The following is a 16376-nucleotide window of genomic DNA, read 5'->3' as shown; positions in this document are numbered from 1 at the left end:
ACGTGATGATTAACAATATCCCAATACTCATAAGTTATAGATTTAACATATTAAATAAATGTACATGACTTAGTGAAGGTCAGTATTAGCATTTGCAAATTCAACCTATAAATCCTTCAAGAGTCGCAAATGAACACAAGGAAGATATTTCTTGAATTATCTAACAGGTAACTTGATGGAGAACTCCAAATAAAATTCACGAGGATCTCTGAGTAGCAGTAAATAAAATATTTTTGAGGTTTTGTTTCAATGCAATGTAACACTTGTGAAAGAGGAAAACAATGAACATTGATTAATCTCATAACTTCTATAATGAATGAAAAATAAAGAGTTGGGAAAACACGGACCCATGGACATACCAGAGGTGGGATCATGTGTAATCTAAATACATACATCTATAAAATAAATGACAGGAAAAGCACATTTTGAATCATGTTTTTAATGAAATAAACATACTAAATTTCACAACAAAGGGAAAACAAATCTAAGAATAAAACGTCGAGGAGGTACATATGTATCAGGAAACAGAGGATGATTTCTTCGGACTGCAGTACATCGTTACAATTGAATTTCTCTACTGTTATACTGTTTTTGTATTCTTCGACTTGGTAATGAAATGTCACAACGTTTAACAAATATTTACAAAAGGTCAAATGCGGTTCCTATGAAACATATCAAAAGACTGAACTTATGAAATATATCAATAACTTGTTAACAATAACTGTATTCATACAATTTTATTCGTATTTAATAGTAAAATAATTAGATAATCCTGAAAAAAATGACTGGGTTGTTTGTGTATTCATATTTGAGAGATATTTAGGAATAACGATCAAAAGGATAAATAATGATTCACTAAACTATTATATCTATTACAAGTCCTCTTGCGTATTACATCAACATCTGGAAGGGGAAACAATTGCTGCTGTTTTCCTTCAGAAATCTGAAATTGAATATACAAATATTGTTTTCGATTATTGATACTTTGCTCCATCTGGGGAGAAAGATCTATTAATTCAAATATTGCGAAAGTAATACATTTGCATCCTAGCTACCATTGTCAGTATACACTTGATTCTGAAATACATTGCGAATTAATTAATTTACAACCTCTGTGGAAACGACTGGAGGAAGTTCGTGTCTCCCTGCTGCTGGGGGACTCGTCGTGCAGACTGAATGGTCCGCGTTTTCCTGTTGTATCCAGACGTTTTGTTATACCCTTAACGGAGGAATGTATCAACGAGTCATCACTGTTACCACTGCAAAATAACGTAGATTTACACTGAATAGTTTTGAATCAATTGGGGGCCGATGTTATGTTTAAAAGATAATTTTGATTAATTGTCTTATACAATACATGTTTGATAAATGCTATAAAAATATTTCATTATCAGTTCATGTCACCATCAATTGTGATTTTCTTGACACCTATCCCCATAGAAAAAAGAAAAATCAAGGGAGAGGAAGACGTTAGACTGATGGGTTTATCAGATTAGTTCATAATACTTCTCATTACCATCACATTAGAGTTATCGCGCTTTGATGACTCTTGTGCGTCATTGGTAAGAGAATGCACAAGTCTCGCGAGCAAGTGCGAGATTACTGGGACATAAACGAAATGTTCATGGACCCGCCCCCTCCCACTTTTTTTTTAAGTTAAAGTACATGGTGTACTTTTAAATAAAATAGCCATTGGTCAAACTGTATTTTAAAAATATACTAACACTAGTTTATCAAGGATGTTACATGTTTTTTTAATTTTTTAAAACTCCACTACACCTATTATAAAAATTCCAAACAACGATGGATGTTCTCTGTCCTAAGTTAATCAATATTTTGCAATTTTCAAAATAGCTTAGATGCAGTTTAGAAACGCATTTGTTGTGTTAATTAGTGTTATAAACGTCTTTAAAAATGCAGTTTGGCAAGTATATAACTTACTCTAAAATATTTGAAAATGAGAGAGAGCGAGGGGGGGGGGGGTCATTAACAATTACAAAGTCCATGACATATATGAAACTGTCCAAATTGTATAAAATAGAATGTCTTCATAATCTGAAAGAATAATTTTAATAACACATGAATCGCATTAATTACAAGAAAAGTTATTGTGTCGGATGTGCGTTTTGGTTTTTCCCTTCACAGTTCTTCTTGCGATTGATACTTTATATCGGTCAGATTTGGCAGATTAATACCTGCACTCCTTCATATAGTTTAATAAGTTCGTCTGTTTTCTTGTAAGAATAATCAATTCCTAAATTTGCCTTTAGAATTTTAATCAGTGTTGTGGTTTGCAGTCGGTTATAATATGTATTCAATAACATAATTTATATTACGTATGCCTAAGTAATGTTTACGTATGTTGTCCCGGTGGCACGACTTTACGCGCCTTTAATTTGAAGAGTTCCACTAATGGAAATGATAAGTATTAAAACCTGATGACAGATCTGCTATCGTAGTCCGGTTTAGGCTCTCTTTGACCGCGTCTTTTCTTGAGGTAAAAATAGACTATGGAGAGTCCCAGGATAGTGATTATTCCGAATGGAATTCCCACTCCAAGTCCAACTATCACCATGTAATTATCTGAAAATATTCAAATCATTAGGCACATTAACAAGTCCTAGTGAATGTACCAGATTAAACTGGATATCCTTAAACCATTATTCAAATATTCTTATTAATATATAAATATAATATGTATGTGTGCATATATACGAACAGATGAAGAAAGTAAAATTTTCGACTTGTCCCTTTCTCAGCATATAAACAAAGGTTTACATAAACGAAATATGTATAAAAGAGAGAGAGAGAGAGAGAAAGAGAGAGAGAGGGAGAGAAACCTAGCTTTAAACCTACAAATGTACTTTGCATCAATGCGATATTATACACATGCTAACTTAACATATACGAGAAAATCAAATGATGTGGAAATCAATCATGTCAATGTATGCTACCTCGTGATACATAAGAGGAATCAAAATAACCAGAAGGTATACCCGACGGACCGAAGCAACATCGGAACGGTCTTTATAGAATAATATAAAAATATATCATAAATATTTGCGGTAAATCTTTTGATGAAAGTAGTAATAAATACACGGATCTCTTACCTGATGTCGTCAATGGGCTGCAAGAAACAAAATGAATTAAGTATTATTTCTTTTCATCTTATTTTCATGCATGAAGCTTCTGTTTAATACTTTTGATAATAGAAATATGTTTATAAAGTTGACATACCTGCAGGCAATGTTTCCATTTGTTTCTGAACATTTTTGACCTTCTTGGCATGGTTGTAGGGCTTGGTAAATTGTGCAGAGACTTGTGGAGCTAATGTTCACTATGAAATGAAATGTCAGGTTTACAAGTTACTAAATTCAAAAACATTTGGAAGACACAAGCGCCTCTCTTTAACTTGTCAGAACTTATCGACCTCTATCGTTATCATACAATACTTTAGAGATGGATATTGGGTAACTTGTATCTTTGATTTAAAATAAGATCTGTAATTCTATTATAGAAAGGATGACAAACCGAACCTACCAAAATTGCTGGATTCCGAATTCTGTAGTTCTACAGACATTGTTCGCTGTTCCCTGCCATCGTATACAATATTAACGGTCCCACTGGCTAGTCGCTGTAGGGCCTTAGTGATGTCAGTCTTTTGCTGGTCGGAATGGGATTTTGAAGTCACTAACTGATGATCAACAATCAGACTTCCAATTCTGCAGTGAAATAATAACCGTCAAAGAATGGAGGAATATACATCCAAAATAACAAACTGGACTGTGTAAAAGAAAACAAAATACCTTATGTGTAAAATAACGACTCTCTGAAATCCTGGTATCGTTGCTTGATAAAACGAAGCTAGCTATAAAATAAGAAACACAACAGTTGGTGTCGTATTTTTATCCAGATCACGTGATTATTTAACATCTAACTTAAACTCGATAACTCACTGCAGTTGTCATCCTTTGGACTGTGTTCATATAGTGCACGTCTAGGGTGGTTTGATTAGTGTTCATGTCGAATCTTATTTTGATTCTGTATTTGTCGTCTGTGGTATCTGGAAATATTTAAGATCTGATGTTTGTTTTCCATTTTTGAAAGATACATTGTTCAATGTGTAATGCATATTCCATATTAAAAATCAGTTACAAAGCTTCCACCTTTCCAATACAAAGTAACAAGTATACTATTCAAATACGTTAATGTTACCGGAAATACTTGGCTTCAGGGGTATGGCTGAAACGAAAATGAAATGGAAATAATTATATTACAACTAACTGGGTAGAGGATCTGCATGCATTTAAACGTTCTGGAGAATACTGTTTTTATAATCCTGTTATACAAATTATGGCTTACCTGTGCAAGACGTTCCGTTTCCGCTAAATCCAGATTTACAAGCGCATAGGAAATGACCAACAGTGTCATTGCAATGTGCATTGGGGTGGCAATTGTGTTGCTGGGTGTTGCATTCATCAACATCTTGAATAAAATAGATGGGCATGTTTTATATCATCTTCTGTTATCTGACTTATCTATTTGTAACTCTTTAGAGCAAGATAGGAAACACATACTATAATGTAAATGCTAGAAAAGAAAATCAGTTTACTTTGACAGTCATTATTTGTCGTCATTTGGTATCCCGTCATGCAAGAGCAGCTGTAGCTTCCGGGTAGTTCTGAACAGATTGCGTTCAATCCACATGTATCCGGCTTCTCTGTGCATTCTGGGATATCCTCGCTACAGGTGTCTCCATTCCATCCAATTTTACATGCACACGCTCCTGTTACTTTGTCACATGACCTGGTATTGCTGGTGTTACATGTGCACTGGTTCTGGCAGTCAACACCAAACGTCATATTGGGACATTCTGTAATAGCAGAACATATACAGTAAACCACGGTTATAATGAACCTACAGGGATAGCCAAAAACAGTTTGCTTTACCCAGACTTAATTATATCCTTTATAAATTTATCTATTTTCCACTTATTGGTTCGCAATAAGCGTGGATTCGTTATACATGTAAGTATGATCGTTATAAGCGTGTTTTATTGTATTTGAGTGTTGACTTAAACCGAACCAGTCACATTAAATAGAGATTTATTTAACATCAGGACTGAACATTCTTTGATACTCACTGTAACAATTGACGCCATTGCCATGAAATCCAATGTCACACATGCAGGAAAAGTTACCGACGGTGTTGTGACAAGTAGCATTTAGATGACAGTCATTACTACCATCCAAACATTCATCAACATCTGATTTAAACGATATAAAAACAGAAGACATTCATAAATATCTGAGTTAATGATATAAAAACAGAAGATATCCATAAATGATACAAAAACAAAGGACACAAAGGATATTCTTCAGCATATGAGTTAATAATTGTAAAACTAGATTTGTCGGCACGACATGAATGCCCCCAGTAAATTCAAATGTAGGAGATCCAACGAAGTATAGCAATGAATGTGGTATTCAGATTGTATGTTACATGCATTCAGTACAATGATTGATTGATTGTATCTTGTTTAACGTCCCTCTCGAGAATTTTGCACTCATATCATATGGAAACGTCACCAAGACCAGTGAAGGGCTTCAAATTTAGGCCTATGCCCGGTGCTTAGGGCCAATAAGCACAAGGATTCTTTAGCGTGCCACACCTACTTTGACACGGGACATCCGTTTTTAAGGTAATCTCCGAAGACCCGTGACATTCACACCTGATGCCGAGTGTTTGGCTATGAAACTGTCACAGTTCGAACCCCGACCTTCCGCATGCGGGGCGAACGCTCTACCTCTAGACCACCGCGGCGGTCAGTACAATGAAGAACTTAACAACAATCCGTGATATAATTATATTACCACTCCATCAAACATCAACGAACTGGAACAAAGCTCAAAATCGTTCTGTAACTCATCAATATACATCTGCATCCAAAAAGTGATTGTAAAAAAACCAGTGTAATATCTCAAGGCGTTTTCAAAAAAGTCTGGAAAACTGGCCTTAACTGTATTTTGTCTACGTTAAAGAGGCAAAACTCCATCAAACATCAATGAACCGGAACAAAACTCAAAATCGTTCTGTAACTCATCTATATACATCTGCATACAAAAAAGTGATTGTATTTCACCTGTACAATTCCTGCCACTGCCAAAGAAACCGGGATTGCACTCGCAGAAGTAGTTACCGAACGTGTTGATGCAAGAGGCATTGACATGGCAGCTGTGTATGTTTTCTGCACATTCATCTTTTTCTGTTGGGAGTTCCAAATAAAACACAAACCCATAGTTTAACACATGACACACAGACGTGAATAGGATTCAAATTACACATATGTATGGTCCCATCATAGTACTTCACGAAGTAATCATACAATATTCATACCTAGACAGGTTTGTCCATCTCCATAGAAACCCGATTTACATGCACAGGTGTGACTGCCGTTTGTATTTGTACAAAGCGCATGCGTATCACAAGAAGACAGGTTGCGCAAGCATTCATCAATATCTAAAGAAAATATAACAATTAAGATATAGAATACTTTTATCTGCAGATGACATGTTCCTAATAAAGATTGAGTTTGAGGTGAACACTAAGCTTTCTTACCTTTGCACATTTTCCCGTCACCTTCGTAACCGCTCTTACATTGACAGGAGAAGCTCCCCGCCGTGTTATTACACAGAGCATCAGGGTGACATCCCGGGGGTTCGTTTAAACACTCATCAACATCTAAGTTAAAATGACAAAGTCATTAAAATAATATCGATTGTCAGGCAATGTTATTGATAGTACATTTATTAGAGTGCGAGCACAAATCCAGATGTCCTCGTGGTAGATATTTGTCTTATTGTGTCATTAAAGAGGTTCGCACCTGAGATCTGGGGAAATGTCAATTTCTTGGGAAGTGTATTTTTGATTTGTACATTGAAGGAGAATTAGGGAATTAAAAAGAAGCACTGGGTCGCAATGCTTGTTATTGAGTTACAGTGTTCTAAACATGACCTTCTTGCACTAAAAATTTATTCAATTAATCTTGATTTGTATTTTGGTGTCAACATAAGCAACAAAATTCAATCATTACATGAACTACGTACATAATCATGTCTTCCAACACTAAATATAAAAAAAAGTTTGAGACTAGTAATGGAAATAATTACCTTTTTGCACTTGATATACGAAAAAATTCATGACATCAAATTTGAGAGTTTAAAAGGACATATTAGGCGTAATGATAATTTCTAAAATTTCAAAGTAAATTAATCTAAACTTTTTTTTGATAATCGGTGTTCTGTTTGGAAAAAATGTATCAACCAAATCAATACATTACAATATTTGAACTAGTTCAAAGTCTCAAATACTTGTATTATAAACTATAAAACTAAAATACACGTATATGATTATAAAATTAGAAGATATATTGGATGAAACAGAAACTGTTATATCACGCAGATTAGAACTTTTTGATTAATCAATCCTTCTGCCACAAAATATAATCACTGCCAATCCCTTTCAAAATTTGAATGGACACAAAAATTTTCAACTGGATAGGGTTCAGTAATAAATGTGTAATATGTTTGCATCATTGGCATCAGCATTGAACCAGTAAATACATAGGTGTAACATCCTGCACAGTTGTACCCAAAAGCTCAGGTGCTAACGTCTTTATGCACTACACTAAAACCTCATTATGTAAATTTATGTTCATTGGTTAGCTTTATTAAGAACAAAGCTATTCTTGGAATTAAACAGACACCATTCAATGCTGGCAGTATTTAGCATTGACGTTTCAAATGAAGCCTTTGCTACACGTGGTTATAAAACTTTTACCATACTCATACATACTCAAACTCAGTCATGTTTGTTTTGAGTACAACTCTGGGCAAGCTTCGAAAAATACTCCAAAAACTTTGAGCATGTACTCTATTTGAGTGTGAGAATGATGTTATAAAACTTTTATAACCTTGACTTTTGAGTGTGAGTACGATGTAGAACACGGAGTATGAGTATGAAAACGTGCTCAAAAAGTTTAATAACCTCCAGGCCTGGTCTTTATGGCATACTCACCTGAACAATTTTTGCCATCTCCAATGAAACCAGGATCACAAGTACAAACATAGCTTCCCCATGTATTGTTGCACTTTGAATTTGGGTCACACACACTTGGTGATGAACATTCATTTACATCTGATAAAGTATGTAGCAAACATAGCGTGAATTGCATATCTATAAATCTACTCTATGCAAATGATAATTCATGAAACCATTTTAAGAAGAATTGCATGCACGGTTCATGGGGTAATTTTACCTGAACAAGTGTGTCCATCTCCCGAGAAACCAGGGTCACATGTACAGATATAGCCACCACTAGTGTCCATACAGCGGGAGTTCACGTGACAGGAATGACTTCCTGTCACACATTCATCTATATCTATTTTGGACAAAAAACAGATGCATAAGACTTAATATCTTTTTTACGTCTACATACTGATAGAAATGCACAAAGTGTAATATTCAATGTTACATATAGCCTCCGTTCAGAAATAAGTCTTTTTATGGTGGCACTTTACAGAACGAATCCTGACTTTCAACGGAGTGACTTATGCATTGCGACAAATAGTGAAAGAAATTCAACTCCAGACTGTTCATACGTGTATCAATTACTATATTCTTCATACCAACTGAAATAGTTATTTGTACATACTTGAACATGTATTTGATGACGTTTTCTGAAAGCCCGGATCACACTGGCAACTGAAAGAACCAATTTCCTCTGTGCATTTGGCGTTTGCACCACAAATACTGGGAGTAAGAGAACACTCGTGTACATCCACTGAACAATTGAGCCCTGTCCACCCTCCTCTACAGTTGCAGGTGCCGTTTCTTTTATCGCATGCCATAGTGTTTTCTTCATTACATTGACACTGTAACCCACAGTTTAGTCCGTAACGGTGTCCGGAACATTCTAAGCACATGATCATATTCATTAATTTCCCGTATAAATACCATGTATTGTCTTTAAGAGATACAGAATTTTGGAAGCATATCTACATTTCCACAGTAAAAGAAGTGAGCAAGCACACATATCCCATGCCTCCACAATGAATTACAATGCTACACATAATGAATGACAGTGCTACACACAATGAATGACAATGCTGCACACAATGAATGACAATGCTACGCACAATGAATGACAATACTACATACAGTGAATGACAATGCTGCACACAATGAATGACAATGCGACACAATGTATGACAATACTACTCATAATGAAAAGGTGGAGATATCGAACTGGGATCAATCTCATAACTCTTTTAAGGATTAAAAAAATTTAATGTTGGGCGAAGACAGATCCCTAGATATACCAGAGTGCGACCAGGTGTCTAGGAGGAGTACGCATTCCCTGTCGACAGGTCAAACCCGCCATGAGTCCTATATCTCGATCAGGTAAATAAATGACAACAGTACACATGATGAATGACTATACTACACATAATGAATGACAATGCTACACACAATTAATGACATAAATCTGCATAAAAAACAACAAATTCTAATGCCTCTGTGTAAGACTACTATTTCATGTATGTCACTAGATGGCGCTATTGACGTCATATGCAAAATTTCTTTTAGAAATGTAAAATATTAAAAAAAAAACCAACACATTATCGTTATAGATGGCCTCAAAAATCAGTTTCGCACAAGTTGCAGCAAACAGTATATTTTGGTCAAACTTCTATGTTCAAAAGGGGTATAACTCCCAGAACAAATGTGATGTAAATATGCATACGTTATATCCATATTGAATACAAAGTTACACGAAATTCTGATCAGCGGTTTCAAAGGAGTAGAGATAGTGTATTTTGGCCAAACCTCAATATTCAAAAGGGTTACAACTTCAATTAGAAAATAAAGTCAGAGTTTCTTGTGAATATGCACATTTACACAACATGTCCCTATCAAATATAAAGTTACATGAAATTCTGTTCAACGTCTTCAGAGTAGTTGCGCTGACAAACTGCTCCAGTGGAAATAATTCCAAGAAAATAAATCGTATAGAACTTCCATATGCCTATGTGCATTTATAGAGTATATCCTCATTAACTACAAATGTTCATGACATTCTGCTGAGCGGTTTCAGAGGAGTCTCTGACAATAAAACAGGTCTGACTGACTGACCAACTGACGGACTGACTGACAGATTGCCGGATAAACACATATTACCTCTCGTTGTGTGGGGATAAATATATTTCATCATTTATATTCTATACTTACCCACACACGTTCCACCCGCCATTACTGAGCCATTGTCACATACACATGTGTATGAACCTAAGGAATTTACACATGTGGATGAGACAGGACATGTACTGGACTGTCTACATTCATCGATATCACTCTCACAATTTGTCCCAGACCATCCGGGCTTGCAGGTGCATTCACCAGAAACGGGGTCACAAGACAGGGAGTTCTCGTTGTTGCAAGTACATTGGCTGGAGCAATTCGGACCAAACCTCCAGTTTGAACACTCTAAATGATAACAGCGAATATATGACGATAACAACAGCTTATGTGTGTAAAAATGATTTGTTTACATAAAAGATGTTTCAGTGATTTTCAATCATTCACATACCTATGCATGTTCTTTGATCGTCATCCAACATTTTTCCGTTTTCACAGAGACATGAATAACCTTGACCCGGTGCTTTCTCAACACACGTCTGGCTGCAAGGGTTAGGGGAACAATCATCTCGATCTGGCAAAACGAAATCATATAACATGTTAGTGCAGCAAAATGAACACGTGTCTCAACGACAATTTGTAATAGTATCTTAAAGTGAAAAAAAAACCCACCCCGCTATATTTTAAGTACATACTGAGACATGTTCTATTGTCTGTAGTATCTATGAAATAGCCATTGTCACAGAAGCAGTATTCTGACCCATCAGCGTGGACTCCACATTTCTGGGCACAGGTTACAGTACCGTTTGAACACTCGGTCTTTGCTAGAAAATGGTAAATGAAATAATTATTCATGATTCACCTTTACAAGGCATATTCACCATAGTCAAATGTAATTGAAGATGCTACTCGATATATACCGTAGCATGCTACTCGATATATACCGTAGCAATCCTTCCTGTTGGTTGTATTCAGTAGGTATCCTGCGTGACAGCTGCACTTGTAACTGCCTATAGTATTGGTGCATACTTGGTCACAAGGTTGGACCGGTAGGCTACATTCATCGATGTCGCCACAAAGATTACCATTAACAGAATGAAATCCTGAGTAACAATTGCAGAAGAAGCTTCCGGGAGTATTCATACACAGCTGAGAACAGGGACGATCAACACATTCATCGACATCTACAATGATTCTGGCAATCAAAGCAATGCACCTCATCTACTGTATAATGTATATCACATGGTGTAAACAATACATTAATTTGTCCCAAAACAAAACAACGATTACCATTACAAGTCCCTGAGGCCTCTACGTAACCATTCTGACAGACACATACGTAGGATCCTGGCGTGTTGCGACATACTTGATGGGTGCCATTGCAAGGATTTCCGGCCATGCACTCATCAATGTCTGCGTCGCATTTGGTGCCGATCCATCCAGATTTGCACAGACACCCTCGGACGGGATCGCAATGTGATGCACCCACACCACATTCACAAGGAGTCTGGCAATCCATACCATATGAGAAACCGTCACATACTTGAAAATGTTAATATAATAACTAATTAGTAAATGCAAATTTCAGGCGTTACCTCACAATTCAAACACTGGATTGATGCAATGCTTTTATCATACCTCTACATGTTCTTCCATCGTTTTCTAAGTAGGTACCCTCTGGACAAGAACAATTAAACGACCCTGGTGTATTAACACACGTGTCTTTCTGCGAACATTTATTCAAAGACATATTTGCACACTCGTTCAAATCTATAAATAACAAAAACACATGAAGAAATAAAAGAAATCATGTCCAAACAATTTGATGCAAACATCGTGTTACAATATGATGACATTAACCAGACCTATGCACGATGACTTGTCCTGCTCGTTGAGAATGTAACCCTCTGGACAGAAACATAATCCGATCGTTTGGTTTTGTTGAGCCTGCTTGCACCCATAACTGCAGTTCAATCCAGGGAAGAGAAGGCATGTGTCTTGTACTGTATGAGATTAAAAACATTTGAAGACGTAAATATTTGATCTATTGAAAGAGGTGTTTGATGTGTTAAGACATGTGTAAATATACAGTAAATATACATATGTTTACCTTTTGAGCATGTTTTCCTGTCGTCATTGAGGGAGAATCCAAAGTGACAATCACAATCATAACTACCATTTACATTGCTACATATCTGGGAACAGCCGTCAATATTAGCTCCACATTCATCAATATCTACAATAAATGTAAATTCAAATCATCAAGCGTAATAGTCACAGAAAACTAAGTGTCGAGGTTTCATAGATCCCATTTACCCATTCATTGATTAGATGTAGGTTTCTAAACTGACCTTGACACTCGTAGAGATTCTTCTGAATGTATCCGGTCTTGCATTCACAGCTGAATCCACCATCTTTGTTTTTGCACGTGGATGTTGCAGTGGAACAGTTGTGTGATCCAGCATTTGCACATTCATCCACATCTATAATTAATGAATATCAATTATATATCATTTAATTTTGTAATATTAACCAATGTCTAGGGAAATATAAACCAATACATATGCACAATATGCATTTAAATGTAGTACGCTTTTTAAGTGAGTTGATATCTTCTTTAAATATGTGTATGAAACAAATCTATTGAAGGTATAAGCAACAAACATATGAAACCTGTGACGAAAGTTGTGGGCTTGAAAAGAAATATATATAATTTTTACACAATAGCCAAAGTGAAACTGATTTGTCATGTGATACTTTCCTTTCTGAATCTGCAATCTAATACCATCCCCCCCCTCTCTCTCTCTCTCTCTCTCTCTCTCTCTCTCTCTCTCTCCATATCTTATTTCCGTGTATTCAGATTGACTGACACACGACACGTTTTAAGAAATAAAACGTTATATTCACCGGAACGTGCTTACGGGTGATTATGACGTTTGATTATTCAACACCTAGGCGAAATAAATTGGTTTCAAATTGATACGGACTTAAGTTTTGGAGAATATTGTATTTCTCTAGTAGCTAGAGCATCGCATTGACCAAGAAATTGATTACATATTGGTACAATTACTGGAAAACAGCAAAATAAAAAGAAACCTGTCTTCCTTAAAAATAATAATGTCATTGTTATATACTTGATATTATATATTGAGTATATGCATATAAAATTCAATCTTAGGTATTGTGAATTATGTAGAAACATGAACATACCAACACATTTTCCCGCCTCCTTTCTGTAACCTTGTCGACAGTCACACCTATAACCACCCTGTAGATTGTGACATAGTTTATCTGTCCCACATATCGATTGGTTAACGCTGCACTCATTCACATCCTGACTACAATCTGATCCGGTCCATCCAGGTAAACAGACGCAACCTTTGACTGGATCACACCGGTCCATTCCGGCGCCACACTCACACATATAACTACATCCCTGTCCGTAGTATGGCGCATCGCATTCTAAAGAAATAAGTCAGTCTGTTAATGTGGTACATTTCAATGTCATTAAACACATTTTGAAAACCAAATATGCAAGAGCTATATTGATGATAAGATTCCATCGCAGTACCGGAGCACGTAGTGTGGTCTGAGTTAAGTCTGTATCCGATATAGCAGGCACAATTGTATGATCCGTTAGTGTCCGTACAATGTTGTGAGCAGATGTTGCGGTCACACTCGTTGATATCTGACAAGCAAATGAACAAAACATTATGTGAATGTTGGTTTAATTTGGGAAATGGACGTTTTGCCTAAAAATTCTAGGTTTCAATAACTTTACATACTTGTACAATTCCTGTTATTCGCAGCGAGTTCATATCCAGCTGGACATATACATTTGAAGATGCCGGATGAGTTATCGCAGGCATACTGACAGGAGAGTCCCACAAGTTTACAGACATCAGTTTCTAAAATTAAACTTATATTTTAACGAATATTCATCAGTAGATTTCAGCAATTTATATTTGAAAATGTATATTAACGTGATGAACAGCAATCTTATGTGATAATATCAAGATGAGCGAAATATTTATAATCTTATGTAACAATGTTGCGGTATTTTCAATCAAAATTAAGAGAACGATTGACATGGGTCCTTGTATCATGAATGATGTGTCTACAATCTTATGTAACATCGTTGTGCTGAATGATGTGTCTACAACTTGAGTTCACCTATTTGCAGACACGAGCTGTTGTCTTTCTTAAGTTCAAATCCTGTAACACAGGAACACACATATGAACCATCTGTATTGCGACAATTCTGTTCACACGTCGATGTTCCTTCAGAGCACTCATCAATATCTGAAAGTAAAATGCAAGTCACTTGATTAAAGACTTATCTAATGTTTATAGAATTTATTGAAACACTTGATAGACAGTATAAGAGTTTCTATACCTCGACAGGAACCCTCGCTCATGCGGTACCCATTGAAACAATGACATTCAAAACCTCCCTCTGTATTTTCGCACACTTGATCACATTGGTTAGTCGAGGTGGTGTTACACTCATTGATGTCTAAAAAATAAAAACCCGTAGTTTTCACTATGCATTAATGCATTGACGAAATTATAACTTGATGGATCGTTTTATAAGGAGTACCTTGACATTTGTTGTCAATATCCTGATATCCTCGTGGGCAATCCGTACAGTTATAACCTCTACCAATCCTCAGCTCCTCCTCTGCAGGCAGGTCCGTGCAGTTACGCCCCAGAGGACAGGGACTATCCGCGCATGCGTCTGCGTCAAGTTCACAATTATCACCTATAAACAGACAAAGTGGTGAATGAGCAATCCAAACATTATGTTGGTGTAGCGCACTTGTTGAAATAAAGTTAAAGATGATACACCGATTTTCCTTACCTGTGTATCCATGGTAACAAACACAGGTAGCCAGTCTGAACGTACTATTTGTCGATTGAACTGTTCTGTTGTAATCACAATAACCCCGATGGCTGCACGCGCTGCACACGACTAATATAATATCCATTGCTGGGGCGGAAACTCCATCAGTGTCAACGACTGTTATACTTAAATAAGAAAGAACAATTGTTCCATATCAGCTTTACGCACTGCCCCTTGTGTCTCTTGAGAAAAATATCTTTTTACAATAGGTCTCATATCCGTCTATTCTCATGCAAAACCTGAACCACTACTGTGGGCCTACCCTTGTCTCATGAATCACACGACGTGAACAAACCTTACCGTAATTTATAATTTATGAGAGTTCTTCCATATTGATCACACACGTTGTGTGTTTATCCTTTTTTGAGATTTTGAGGGATTTTCTTTTATATTCCATTGTAGAAATGGGACTGCCAGTCGTGTATGTATAAATAATGTATATATAATGTGTATATATATGTATAGTTATACAATGACTAAGTCTGACCGTAATCTGTTACAGTTTCTGTTTTGCATAGAATACCCCCTGAGTTTTAAAAATATTGGCTTTATTATTGGTATTAATAGTGTATTAAAATATTGTCTCCGAATCCTAATTCATTCAATTTTCATGATGTTTTGTTGGATTTTGAGCAAGAACGGTGCTTGATACCTAATCTGTGCGTTGTTCGAATCATTTGGCGTCCAGGTAGCTACCCCGGTGATATTGTCAAAGGAAAACCCTGTAGGTGGCTGGTTCAGAACCTGGTATGTATAACCCTTGTCATCAGAAGCATTGAATTGTATTTGGACCGTTTTATTTACTTCCGCATGAATAACCTCTTCACCGTCAATAAATGGTGGCTGATTTTCTATCATAGAAAGAAACAATACCAAAATATCAGAAAACATCCAATCCGATGAATAGATACGATGTTGACACAGTTAGTTTATAACGTTAGTAAGTAGATAGAGACATTACCAATATTGACAAGGTCCTGTTTATTAGAGGTGTCTGTGTTTCCAGAAGAGAGAGCCAAAGCTTTATCTCCGGTTGCAAGGTAGTCGAAAATACAGGCTTGGGAGGCTGAGTCGCCGCCGCAGGCTTCACGCGAGGCATTCCTCTGATCTTCAGGGTATTCGTCAACAAAGAAAGGAACAAATTCAGGGTGAGAATAGTCCCTATGTGATAGGCCTGAACCATAATGGAAGATTGATGTCGTCTCGTTTACCACCCCTGTTAATTCATATAGATTAACCTTTAAAAGCAATGGCATGTGTTCATAAAAAGTTACAT

The 16376-nt window shown here is 36.3% G+C and overlaps 1 protein-coding gene across 5 annotated transcripts in view; it reads right to left on the bottom strand.

The window, feature by feature from the left end:
• Positions 1 to 423: 423 nt before the first annotated feature.
• Positions 424 to 16376, bottom strand: part of LOC125645866 (mucin-4-like) — a 78606-nt gene continuing 62653 nt past the window's right edge. For 3 of the 5 annotated variants that reach the window (XM_048871746.2, XM_048871747.2, XM_048871751.2), the window contains exons 33-68: positions 16062 to 16316; positions 15753 to 15951; positions 15059 to 15225; positions 14798 to 14959; positions 14594 to 14713; positions 14371 to 14499; positions 13983 to 14105; positions 13769 to 13885; positions 13408 to 13659; positions 12549 to 12680; positions 12308 to 12433; positions 12063 to 12200; positions 11836 to 11967; positions 11488 to 11739; positions 11142 to 11381; positions 10893 to 11021; positions 10649 to 10771; positions 10291 to 10545; positions 8714 to 8974; positions 8318 to 8440; positions 8077 to 8196; positions 6619 to 6741; positions 6397 to 6519; positions 6143 to 6265; positions 5144 to 5266; positions 4613 to 4873; positions 4363 to 4485; positions 4216 to 4242; positions 3957 to 4063; positions 3807 to 3868; positions 3541 to 3722; positions 3238 to 3337; positions 3111 to 3127; positions 2436 to 2583; positions 1111 to 1259; positions 424 to 943 (exon numbers count right to left, since the gene is read on the bottom strand). In XM_048871746.2, coding sequence (XP_048727703.2) covers positions 936 to 943; positions 1111 to 1259; positions 2436 to 2583; positions 3111 to 3127; positions 3238 to 3337; positions 3541 to 3722; positions 3807 to 3868; positions 3957 to 4063; positions 4216 to 4242; positions 4363 to 4485; positions 4613 to 4873; positions 5144 to 5266; positions 6143 to 6265; positions 6397 to 6519; positions 6619 to 6741; positions 8077 to 8196; positions 8318 to 8440; positions 8714 to 8974; positions 10291 to 10545; positions 10649 to 10771; positions 10893 to 11021; positions 11142 to 11381; positions 11488 to 11739; positions 11836 to 11967; positions 12063 to 12200; positions 12308 to 12433; positions 12549 to 12680; positions 13408 to 13659; positions 13769 to 13885; positions 13983 to 14105; positions 14371 to 14499; positions 14594 to 14713; positions 14798 to 14959; positions 15059 to 15225; positions 15753 to 15951; positions 16062 to 16316 — 5231 coding nt within the window. In that variant the 3' untranslated portion in view covers positions 424 to 935. Of the gene's footprint in view, positions 944 to 1110; positions 1260 to 2435; positions 2584 to 3110; positions 3128 to 3237; positions 3338 to 3540; positions 3723 to 3806; positions 3869 to 3956; positions 4064 to 4215; positions 4243 to 4362; positions 4486 to 4612; positions 4874 to 5143; positions 5267 to 6142; positions 6266 to 6396; positions 6520 to 6618; positions 6742 to 8076; positions 8197 to 8317; positions 8441 to 8713; positions 8975 to 10290; positions 10546 to 10648; positions 10772 to 10892; positions 11022 to 11141; positions 11382 to 11487; positions 11740 to 11835; positions 11968 to 12062; positions 12201 to 12307; positions 12434 to 12548; positions 12681 to 13407; positions 13660 to 13768; positions 13886 to 13982; positions 14106 to 14370; positions 14500 to 14593; positions 14714 to 14797; positions 14960 to 15058; positions 15226 to 15752; positions 15952 to 16061; positions 16317 to 16376 lie in introns of those variants that run through there. The other 2 variants (XM_048871749.2, XM_048871752.2) reach the window with 2 other exon arrangements.

Source organism: Ostrea edulis, chromosome 6 (genome assembly GCF_947568905.1).
Source record: "Ostrea edulis chromosome 6, xbOstEdul1.1, whole genome shotgun sequence".
Taxonomy (NCBI): domain Eukaryota; kingdom Metazoa; phylum Mollusca; class Bivalvia; order Ostreida; family Ostreidae; genus Ostrea; species Ostrea edulis.
This window is presented reverse-complemented; position numbering and strand designations above follow the sequence as displayed.